This window comes from Anoplopoma fimbria, chromosome 18 (assembly GCF_027596085.1).
Source record: "Anoplopoma fimbria isolate UVic2021 breed Golden Eagle Sablefish chromosome 18, Afim_UVic_2022, whole genome shotgun sequence".
NCBI classification, from domain to species: Eukaryota; Metazoa; Chordata; class Actinopteri; order Perciformes; family Anoplopomatidae; genus Anoplopoma; species Anoplopoma fimbria.
In genome coordinates this window covers 9,883,185-9,896,125 of record NC_072466.1, presented here as the reverse complement: position 1 = coordinate 9,896,125, position 12,941 = coordinate 9,883,185, and the positions used below count along the sequence as shown (strand labels likewise).

At 37.1% G+C, this 12,941-nt stretch overlaps 1 protein-coding gene across 1 annotated transcript; it reads right to left on the bottom strand.

The window, feature by feature from the left end:
• Positions 1–2,623: 2,623 nt before the first annotated feature.
• Positions 2,624–12,087, bottom strand: slc22a16 (solute carrier family 22 member 16). The gene is made up of 8 exons (XM_054618744.1): positions 11,986–12,087; positions 10,642–11,118; positions 9,298–9,415; positions 6,782–7,334; positions 5,907–6,034; positions 4,931–5,040; positions 4,346–4,445; positions 2,624–4,167 (listed from the first exon to the last, which is right to left on the bottom strand). Exons 1-8 carry the CDS (start codon positions 12,027–12,029, stop codon positions 3,973–3,975), a joined length of 1,725 nt encoding a protein of 574 aa, XP_054474719.1. The 5' UTR covers positions 12,030–12,087; the 3' UTR covers positions 2,624–3,972.
• Between the last annotated feature and the right edge of the window lie 854 nt (positions 12,088–12,941).

Here is a 12,941-nt window from a genome sequence, read left to right as displayed (position 1 = left end):
TTTCGACATACTATACTATGACTTCTTTCATGACATTTTACGACATACTATACTATGACATTATTTTGCATAGTATACTAAGACTTTTTCATAACTTATTTCGACATATTATACATTTACCTTTTTTCATGAAAAATTTCGACATACTATACTATGACGTTTTTTCATGATATTTTTTGACATACTATACTATGACTTCTTTCATGACATTTTACGACATACTATACTATGACGTTATTTTGCATAGTATACTAAGACTTTTTCATAACTTATTTCGACATATTATACATTTACTTTTTTCATGAAAAATTTCGACATACTATACTATACGTTTTTTTCATGACTAAGACTTTTTTAACTTATTTGACATATTATACAGACTTTTTCATAACTTCGACATATTATACATTTACTTTTTTTTTTGACATACTATACTATGATGTTTTTTTGCATAGTATACTAAGACTTTTTCATAACTTATTTTGACATATTATACATTTACCTTTTTTCATGAAAAATTTCGACATACTATACTATGACGTTTTTTCATGATATTTTTTGACATACTATACTATGACTTCTTTCATGACATTTTACGACATACTATACTATGACGTTATTTTGCATAGTATACTAAGACTTTTTCATAACTTATTTCGACATATTATACATTTACTTTTTTTCATGAAAAATTTCGACATACTATACTATGACGTTTTTTCATGATATTTTTTGACATACTATACTATGACTTCTTTCATGACATTTTACGACATACTATACTATGACATTATTTTGCATAGTATACTAAGACTTTTTCATAACTTATTTTGACATATTATACATTTACCTTTTTTCATGAAAAATTTCGACATACTATACTATGACGTTTTTTCATGATATTTTTTGACATACTATACTATGACTTCTTTCATGACATTTTACGACATACTATACTATGACGTTATTTTGCATAGTATACTAAGACTTTTTCATAACTTATTTCGACATATTATACATTTACCTTTTTTCATGAAAAATTTCGACATACTATACTATGACGTTTTTTCATGATATTTTTTGACATACTATACTATGACTTCTTTCATGACATTTTACGACATACTATACTATGACATTATTTTGCATAGTATACTAAGACTTTTTCATAACTTATTTCGACATATTATACATTTACCTTTTTTCATGAAAAATTTCGACATACTATACTATGACGTTTTTTCATGATATTTTTTGACATACTATACTATGACTTCTTTCATGACATTTTACGACATACTATACTATGACGTTATTTTGCATAGTATACTAAGACTTTTTCATAACTTATTTCGACATATTATACATTTACTTTTTTTCATGAAAAATTTCGACATACTATACTATGACGTTTTTTCATGACATTCTTTGACATACTCTACTATGAAATTATTTGACATCCTATACTATGTCTACTTCCATAGAAATGTGTACATACTATACCATAACATTTTTGGCATACTTTACGATGATTTTTGTCATGAAATTATTCGACATACTATACCATGACTTTTTTTGATGAAATCTTTTGACATACTATACTATGAAATGATTTGACATCCCATACTATGTTTACTTCCATAAAAGTTTTGACCTACTATACCATGACATTTTTCGACATACTATACTATGACGTTATTTTGCATAGTATACTAAGACCTTTTCATAACTTATTTTGACATATTATATATTTACTTTTATTCATGAAAAATTTCAACAGATTGTACTATGATGTTTTTTCATGACATTGTTTGACATACTATACTATGAAATGATTTGACATCCCATACTATGTTTAGTTCCATTAAGATTTGGACCTACTATACCATGACAATTTTTGACATACTGTACTATGACGTTTTTAGCATAGTATACTAAGACCTTTTCATAACTTATTTCGACATAGTATACTTTGATTTTTTTTCATTAAATTCCTCGACATAATCTATTATGACTTTTTTAAATTAAATATTTCAACATACTATACTTTGACATTAATAGGCATACTATACGACTTTTCTTTCTTGAAATTTCTAGACATACTATACTGACTTTCTTAGTAGTCCAGGTGTTTTTGCCAACCTCTAAAACCAAGTCTTAATTTCCACTCAGCCCACTGGAGTCCCTTTTAAGTCTATAGCTTCATTTGGTCCTCACAAAGGTATTACTGAAAAAACAACTTTTTTTGTTCACACACATACACTGTAGACTGGTTGTGCAGTGGCAGAAGTTTCTACTCCAAAGTTTAACACAGAGAGCTTGTTCATGTGCTGGGTGGTGCAGAGGCAGTGTGGACCTACTCCACAAATAGGAAGCTGTTAGTGTTGGTGGGCGATAGACAAAAATAGATTCCCTAGTTTTTCCAGCATCAGGTTGAACCAACCAGAAATAGAAAAAGGAGAAGGAGAAGGAGGAGGCAGAGGAGAGAAGGAGAGCAAGAAGAAGAGCTTATAACATGCAAAGGCACTTGTAAAATAAGGATTTCCTCAGCTTCACTGTAGAACTACAGTTTTCACAACAGATACATAAAAAAAGACTTAAAAGGGTATAGTGTAGTAAAGAAGAGTGTTGGCCATTTCATTTATTTGCCCATAATGAAAATAAAAAAATAAAACGTTCAAACAAAAAAAACATACTGCTGATTGTAAAACTGTTCAGGATTTAATACTGAGCCTGATGATCAAATGTTGTCACTGTTAACATATCTATTGATTTTCATGATTTATTCTTTTCCTTCAGATTAAAGCACCATGCTGGTTTGATATGACACAAAAAACAATGCTAGTAGTATACTACAATATTGCAAAGCAGGTGAATACATCTCCACACTGTTGTGGTTCCTTCCTGTCTTTGGTCCAAACATCAGGAGATCACATCTTGACTTTTGAACATTCTGTAATGTATTATTACTCAATTTACATTTTAGCACATAGCTTGCATACACAGAACAGGCATGTAGAAAACTAGGACACTAACTATTGTAGTTACTAACAACCACAGACAAACACAAACACTCATATTACATAACAAAGTTAAAGTTAAGCAATGGCATCTTTAACTAGATGGAATAGAGGATTATGTCAGACTGAGTGTAAAAGTAAAATGTACAAAGGCTCATTTCACAGTATTATCCAAAACTAAATGCCCTGAGATCAAAAGAACAAATAGAGTTGTACATAATAAAAAGCTTTTAAATGGAATATAAGGATCACTTTCTTTTATTAAATGCTAATTCCACTTTAATACAACTTGGGTCTTATTTTTGCAGTTTTGGCTATATATGATATCAACAATGGTGTACATATAAAGTAAGTTTTTGAGATCTGAGTTCATACACCTTTACAGAACAAAACAGGCCAGCTGAACTTTTGAAAACAAATGCAAAGTTTAAAATTAGCATCCAAACTGTCCATTGTGAACATCCATCACATTTTCTGGTTCAACTTCGACCTACAGCAAGAAGTTTTGATAATTTGTTCACAACGTGTCTCGTTGCCTAACTGCTGGTGTTTCTTGTCACAGTTCTGCTAGATCCCATCAGTTACTATGGCCAATACAAAGTTATCATAAATAATAGAATCATAGGCAAAACTACATAATTAAGGCTGAAGTTTTCATGAACAATAACAATCCATTAATATCCTTCATGTTTCCTTGGTCTTGGACACACATACATAGACCACGCATTATTATATAACTGTGATCTGTATACATGCAGAAGGGTTTGTGTAATGTTTCAGGAACCTAAAAGTACGTCTGTTGGTCTCTTTGCAGAAATAAATCAACAAAAACCTAATTTCAAGTTCTGATAAAAGTGTTTTGTTTTTCTTTCCAACAATCCACTAAGTCATGATGTTGTAAATATATCAGCTTTTGTGTATCAGGCTCTCGTGATTTCCAGCAGTTTTAAACTCAGGCCTTGGCTTCCAGGTGGTTCATATCCAACCTGTCCTCAGCATCTTTATTGCCCAGGGCAGAGTCCTTCTTGCTGGGCTGGCATCCCAGAGCTTCAGCCTCTTCCAAAGTGGTTGTTAGAGGTCTGCCAAGGGTCTCAGGCAACAACAGTGTCAGCACTCCGATAATGAATGCCAGGATTCCCACGATAAGCTACAAAGGGGTCAAGATGAGTAAAATAAAAAATGTATTGTAAAATTTGTTTTGTAGCCAAGATAGCATTGTTGATAACTATGGCAAATGGGAACATGGTGCAAAGATGACTGGACAAGGTAATTAAACATTAAATAATATCTGTTGTTTTAAGCAAACCAAAAGACAACATGTATACCTGTGGTAGGTAGATCCAGACATCAGCCAAGTACACGCAGAAGGGTGCCACCACACTGCCAACACGGCACATCATACTTCCACTACCCACGGCAAGAGACCTGGATGGAGATCATACTCAAAGTCAGCAACATCAGAGAGGACAGACTCAGTGATGCCAGTGTACAGTCATGTGCCTACCACCACCACCAATATAAACAATAATCAATTACAGAGAAGCAACATCACTGGTAAAGTGTACCACATATCCTGCTTCATAAACCCTTGGTATGAGTGTCCATGTATAATTTAAACTATGTTTCTTATTCTTGACTTTTCTTTGTTTCTGACATGAAAAGACACTGAACTAGCAACTTAAATTAATAATGATACAATGTTAAAGACAGACATGATTCTCCCTCTTTTATGACTTATCTTTCTTTAGACTGTTAGTACTCTCACACAATTGTAGACTATGCTTTATAAGTGGCCTCCCTGATAAATTGAAGAAGCATTTCTATGCAAAGAGATCTCTAAAAAGACAAATCTAGGCCAGATATTCTGTGTTTCTTGGGGCTGTATGTGTTCTGATTTTTTTTTATGTTACCTGATGATGGTCGGGTAAAGCTCACAGGTATACAGGTAGATGAGACCAAAGGCGATAGCGATGGCAAACTTCCCTGTCATAGAGAGAGCAATGGCCAGCGCATTGATGTCCTGTGGAAAGAAGTCAGTTGTACAGTGAGAGGCAAGAACTTCCCATGTTTATCCCATGTTGCATAGTAAAGTAAACAGAACTTTGGTTTGCTTTAGGGCACAACGTTTTGTCCTGAAGGGAAACATTCACTGGAAGAACCTGTAAATGATATCATTGCAGATTTCTTCACACACAAAAATAAAACACTTGACCTTTGACCTTCTATGAAACAAGTTCATGTAGTCTATTTAGTCATCTAAGTGTTTCTGAACACTTCTATCCACTGTGGCACTTAAATCATACTTAGTTAGGTTAAAGACTATGGTACGTTTGCTAAAGTAAGGTATATTTGTCCACCTAGTTTACCAGAGGAAGTTGCAAAGACTCTGTTATTTGAGAGTGAATGTTAGTTCTGTGTTTCTGCAGAAGTTACAGTGACACAAACAGAGTAAGTAGAAAGAAACGCTCTGACCTTTGGCTCCATGCTACTATTTTGCAGGTCACGCTTGTTGAGCCGCTCTCATATTTACTTGGACATTACACAGCAGCTGTTTGCCAACCCGACCATAAGCAGTACTAATTTGGGTCAGAGCTCAGACCACACATACTGGGAAATGCATGGGTCATATATCAGAGTTCAAGAATTAAAAGGGGTCAGATGACCCAGGGTTATGTCAGGACACTAAAATCAAGAGCCAACAGTGCAGACAGAAAGTTGATTTTTATCATGGAGTCATTTAAACATTGCTGGAGCTAGTAGTTTAACAACCCTTAACTTTATTTTTTTTTTTAGATTTATCTAAGTATGCAACAACATGAATTATAATAATACTAACACCTACATTTCTTACAGACACACACAAACATACAGACTCTCAGTACGTACAGCAGGTACCACAATGATGAGCATACAAGCGACCCCGGCCAGCAGGAGAGCTGGGGCACAGGTATTCTTCCTGCCAATCCGGTCCATTGCAAAACAGCCAACCAGATAAGAGGGAAGCTCCACTGCACCTGAACACAGCCAATCACAGCAGCTGTCGGTCAGAGGGTATCGTGGCACCGAGACATTCTATATAGGGGTCCTAAATAACCTGCATTTTTGATGTTGGTGAAGCTCTGCCTCCAAAATGTTCTCCATTGTAAATTAATTACATTCATGGGGATAGTAACAAATATTCCTAATGAGTATTAAAGGAAGCACATTAAATCAGCGGATTCTATCTAGTATAAAGAGGAAAAATGACATTAATGTTAATACTCCATATCATCCGCTGAATTGATCAAATAAAATTTCCGGACATAACTAGTCCTAAATGTATTTAAGAAACAAACAAAGTGTTTATAACAGTAAAAATCTTATTTTCTTAATTAGATTTAAAAAAAAAAAAAACAGGAAAACTTTTAAGCTTCATTTTATTTGCTCAGAGGTAAACAAAGCCAAACTTGAGAACAGAAATTATCTCACTGGCCACCCAAAAAAATCCCATCCTCCTAACTAATACGACCCTAGATGAACATGATATATTATAAAACAGACTGTAGAGTTAATGCTGAGATTTGATAAACAGCTTCACACAGACACAAACCCGCTCTGCATTTAAAACCCACATCTTTCAAAGTAGTACAGCTGTTGTCAACAATATCTTTTATAACACAAATACACCTAGAATTGGATGACCAAAGCAGGACGTATAGTATCATCTCCACCGCCTCCCTTCTTTTTTTATGCACATTTGCACTCATCATAAAATCACTTACCAGCAAGGAAGAGGTTCACGTACTGGTTTCCTCCTAGGTTGACTGAGCCCAAAGAGAAGACGTAGTAGCCCAGACTGCCGACGAACCAGATGGCCCACACTGTGCATGTACGGCCAGCCATCCTCCAGGTGCTGAAAAGATCCAGAATAGACAGCTTCTTTTCGGGCTGTGATGGCCGCTCCTCATCCAGCAGAGCTTTGCAGTTCTCTCTTTCCTCCGGCTCCAGGAGTTCCTGCACCTTCAGCCTGCATTCAAGGCCGTTGAAGCGGGCCATTGCGTCCAGCAGGGTCTGAGCGTCCTTGTAACGGCCCTTGGCCATCAAATAAAAGGGCGTCTCTGGAAACTTCCAGCAGAAGAGCAGGAAGGGCGATGTGCATGTGGATAGGATGATCTGGTAGATCCACCAGACCCGCACCAAGTAACCGGTCAGAGCCACCACCATGATGCCAACAGCAAAGGCTGCATGCACGTGCATAGAGGTCCATGTGCGTACTTTAATTCCAGTGAACTCCGTGACATAGACAAACACCACTACGAGGTAGCCACTGGACACCTGCCAAAAGCAGAGATGGATTAGAGGAAAGGAGGGGCATGGATAAAAGGAAGAAAAGAAAAGGAGGATTGGAAGATAAAATAAGGAAAAGAGTCAGAGAGAGAAAAAGATGAAGTTGGATTTAAAGATGAAAAGGGGTAGAAACACCAATTTATAATATAGATGCTTCCAACAGAACTAATCAGCCCTTTGTGTCAGTATTCTTAACACAGAACACACATTGTTTGGTTGTTTAATGTTTAAGGATTTAAAATGATGCTTGTATTTCTTTGGGTAACCTTTAACTTTTAGAGAGCAGCAGCCACTGTGGCAACAAGAAGCAACCACAGGATGACGCTAACGGCTAAATGTAAGAGTAGCACAAGCAGAGAAGAATCCTAAAATCTCAGTTTGCTCACATTAGCGACCATAAGCAGCTCCTCCTAGCAGACCAAGTCAGACTGCAAAACCAAGAACTGATCAAGTGTGAATTCATCACTTATGAATTAAAGTCTTCATATATAAAAGAAAATTGTGTTGTTTGTCTTTTAAAAGTGACATAGCTTTGCCTTAAAGTTTAAATGGACATTTTTGCTTGCTCTAGATGTTCATGCTGTTCAGTGGATCAAACTCTTTTCCATTTGCATGCATAAACACAGAAGACAAATTCACAGGAAGATTTGTAATTTATAGTGACATGTTGAAATATCTGCAACAGGTAAACATGTTCAATGATGTTTTCTCTGTCAGACCTCCTTAAAGAACTGTGTTTTTCTAACTGTGTTATAAATATGGCAGTAATCAGGTGTTAAGTCCCTGTAGTATGAGCCTTCGCTATCTGAGAATCTATGTGAAAAACAACAGCTGTAGCTGATGGGGGTTGGTGGAAAACGGAGAGGAGTGCCACAGTGGACTAAACGTTACCTAATGACTCGGTTGCCTTGTAAACATGCTGGGGTTTTTTTTACATTTAATGCAACACTCTGTAACACAAACATACAAAAACCCTCTTAATTTCTTGCTCTACAGCTGTTTACATTTTAGGTATTTGCCTTTATTTAACAGCTTGAGAAGAACTTCAACTCAACTCAGACATAAATGCATATGCCATATTCATATATACACATAAATCTGTGCTGAAATTAATTAAACACCTGCTTGTAACATCTCAATACAATTAAGGTTTTTCTTGGTTATGAAAAATGCAAGAAATGATGGTCTTATTTCAGATAATATCTTGCATTTCCTTGTCGTGGGGAGGCTGTGGCACATGAGGTAGAGCGCTTGTCCCGTAACCACAAGGTTGGTGGTTCAAACCCCTCTACCAGCAACATGCCGGTGTCCTTGAGCAAGACACCTAATCCCAAGTTGCTCCCGGGCGCTTCATTGCAGCCCACTGCTCCTCCGGGATGGGTTAAATGCAGAGAAATAATTTCCCCATTGTGGGACTAATAAAGGCTTAATTATTATTATTATCATGTATGAATGTAAATTATTTGTTAAAGCCTATTTGCGTAAATACATCACTCCAAAGAAAAAAATATGGTAGAACTACAATATACAGAACATATGTTACACAGTTATAGTAAGTTATGTTCTTATCATACACAACAAACAAACTTCTTGCTCTGGTTTGCATGTTGGCTTAGCTGCAATATGACTAACATGAGATGGTAGTCATAGAGAACATAAGCAATTGGCTCGGAGATGTTTTGTAAAGAAACATCTGGAAATTGGTCGCCTGATAAACCGCAAAAAGCGCGCTTGTTTACGAGCAGAAAGTAGGGTGTATCCCTTGTTCCTTTCAGCTTTGGATGCCATTGTTAATAGTGTTAACTAGTGTTACTTTCTTTCTGTATGCTCTTATATCATTCCACTTAAATTGATATGTCAATTGCACCAACCATGGTTGTTCATGGCATGCAAGAACACAGACCCACACAGATACACAGCCAAATACAGTTCATACACACACTGAACTCACCATGGCAAGGAGGAAGCGGAGCACCAGAAAGAAATAGTAGTTTCCAGAGAACGCTATAGCCACCCCGAGCCCAAACTGACAGAGGCTGTTGAACATCAGGATCTTCACACGACCAACTCTGGAGGAGAGAAACACACCCAAAGTAGAAAGAGAGACAAACAGCAGGTGAAAGAAAGAGACAGAGAGATAAAGGAACTGACTTAAAGTGAGTTAACAGGCAACAGTTCAATAAAGGATCATTTAATTGTCAAAGTTGTGTTGTGCTTACAGTAGAAGCGGTCCAATATACCGCTGTAAACAAGGTATTATTAGACCAACAATGCAGGCATTGATGGCATACAATATATTACATATTCTAATAAATTTGCAGAGACAAAAAGTACACAGTTTGTTTAAGCCACTGAGGTTCTGCTTTAAAATGTGAGCTGTGATGCTAGCTACTTTTTGTAGTAAACAAAGCATAATATTCCCTATAGTATTGTGTTGCAAACCCTTCACTTAATACCTCACAGATTTTCCTTTAATACTCTCTGTACAATATCTAACCCCAACATTATCTAGCTCTGTGTTTAGAGTAAAACATAAACATGGGATGGTACTTTGCATTAGACATAGAGGGCCTCTTTGCCTGCTCAATGTAACTCACAGCCAGCAAAACTTGACCTCACAGTGTGAGCCATGGGGATCAATACTTTTACAATGCTCAGCCCATAAAGGAATTAAGCCATAAGCCATGGTGGATAAGACCTCAACACAAGACAATACACAGTGAGGTGTGATGATGATTTCCTCATACATATGACCACTGTTATCAGCATTTAATCTCTACTTCATGAGATGATTGGCAGACATCAAAGCAGGTGTACACTTGACTAACTTTATCAGACAAAAATGTCCTACTTCTCAATGCTGACCACTTCTGTTTTGGCGGAACTGTTTGGATAAGAGAAGACAGTATTATGTTTAATGTTTAGGCAGAAGTGCATCGATGTCTTTCTGAAGATATGACTACATGTGAAAAGGGTTTTAAAGGAAGGATCTCTCAGCCGGTCTGTACTACTCTTATTTCCATGCCCATGCCAAAAGAACTTCCTTATATGGTAAAACTCTACTTCATGTGTCTACCAGCAACATGCCGAGGTGTCCTTGAGCAAGACACCTAACCCCAAGTTGCTCCCCGGGCGCTTCATTGCAGCCCACTGCTCCTCCGGGATGGGTTAAATGCAGAGAAATAATTTCCCCATTGTGGGACTAATAAAGGCTTAATTATTATTCCTTTACATCATTTTCATTTTGCAAGAAAGAACCAGCCCCCTCCTCCTCCATGCTGCAGCCACTGCTTACCTGTCAGCAATGTCCCCAAACACCAGCGCTCCGATTAGCACCCCCATCATGAAGGTGGGTTGGCACAGCTTGGCCAGCCACTCTCTCTCACACACCAAGTCCCAGTCCGTCACAATGCTTTGTTGAACTTCAGTGTGGTCGTAAACAAAGTTCCCATCGCAGGCTTTCACTGTTTTGTTGCCATCAAAGTCGTACGTAAAGTCATTTGGGTTGATGCGCAGGGCGCAGTGGCACTGGCTGAGCTCCCACTGTTCGCCTTCAGTCGTCCTCACCACCAACGGCCAAGTACCCATCTTGAAGACTGGCAAGATGTCTTCCAGGCTAGACCCTGTCAGGTTACCGTACAGGACTTCGGTGATGTTGCCAGGCACACTGCACACAAAGTTTGGTGTCTGCACTAAGAAGACAGAGGCCAGGTAGTGGATCCCACAGGCTATGGCCTGGAAGACTGCGACAAAGTACAGACATGCCTGAAATCTGAAAGGGAAACAAAATGCTTTAAAAATATGATGAAACTAGAGCTGAAGAGGAGATGATAAGTGATTTGGCAGCATTCAAACAGGTCTCCCATTTATAAAGGTTGCCTTAACAACTCATTGTACACATCCATATAAAGCCCTGCCCACGTGCGTTAAAAATACAGGGATTCAGGGGAAGCCAACATCATAGACTGCTTTGGACTGTGGACAAGTGAAAAAAACTCACCCTTGACCTTAACATACTGTATAGGATATCGTAAACGTTTTTGTCCTAAAATGTAAGTTGTTGTTTTTAGCTTCAAAACTGAAGTGTTTGAAAAAACTACAATGGAGGAGGCTACAAAGACATTTTGTTATACAAAAAGATAAAATGCACAAAAAAAAATAATGTATTCGACATGTGCTCTGTGATAAAAACCTAATTAATGAAGAAGTTAAATTAATTCAGCACTTTAAGGGAGTAGCTGGAAAATGTAGTAAATAGTTACTGGCATGTTACATTTACCATCAAGAAAGATGAGTTTTGTTTTGTTTATGGCGCACTTAATCATGTCATTCATGTTCTAAAAACAAAAATTCTTCTAAACAAAAATCCACACACTAGTGGACGCACATGTTCCTCTGAGGTGAAGACTTAAGCATTCAGATATGGTAGGGAAAACAAATGTTTTCTGCACAAGCAATTAAATGTAAAAAGGTGCTATCTTTATTAATAAGCCTTGTGTTTGTTTTCAAAAACGCGTTTGTATCATGGAATAAAAAGAACTCCACACGTTGAGAAGTTACTACTCCAAAGATTCGCAACTGTCTGTTGATGATAGCAAAAATAATCCCGGATTAATTCACAATTTAGAAAGTTTTATACCTTTTGAAATGTCCGAGTTCGTCGAATATCCTCTCTACAGACATGTTCTAACGGTGGTCTGTGCGTCGGCTCTCCGGTGCGTCTTTCCTCCCTGGTGCGTCTTTCCTCCCCGGTAACACTTAATAATAAACTGTGGCTTCACAAGAAGCGGACGGAGGACAGGAGGGGACTATACACACACGCACTCAAACACACACACACGCACCCACACACCGTTTTGGCTGGAGATGATGATGTTTTGGAACGTCACTGAGAATATCGCTATAGACACGACCAATGCATTCTAAAGTTGTGTTTGTTATTTCTGTTTATTTTATTCTTTTATACTGTTGTTTATTTATTGCACTGCACCTTTACTGCTTCTTTTGCACTTCTGGTTAGATGCTAAAACTGCATTTCGTTGTACTAGTACTTGTACTCTGTGCAATGACAATAAAGATGAATCTTATCTAATCTAATCTAAAATTCAGGTTATTCTGTCCCAAAAAAAAAAAAAAAAATCTGTCATCAGTGACCATTCTAGTAAATCTCAAACAATGAAGCAACAGTATAGTGTTTTCTATCAAGCCAGGTTAAGAATGAATACAGCACATTAAAAGTCCCTTTGGAGTTTTTCATGACTTAATCATATACACAAATTAGTCCAGATGTAAAATGTATTTTTATCTTTTTAAATAGACTGTCAAGGGGCAACACTGGGCCTCTGACACCTTGGAGCCATTTGTCTAGGTGACAACACTAGCAGGATCAGCATCCTCAAAAGCCAATGAAACAAGCAGCTGCTGTAAACACGCCAGGCGTTTACAACTTAAATGTAGTGATAATGAGCTGCTGAATTCAAAACCATCACAAAGGCATACCTCTTAACCAACTATATGCTGCATAAAAACTTCAAACAACTTCATTGTTAATTACTGGGAACGAGGGGACCTAGCCACTCTCCTTCTCCAAAAGGA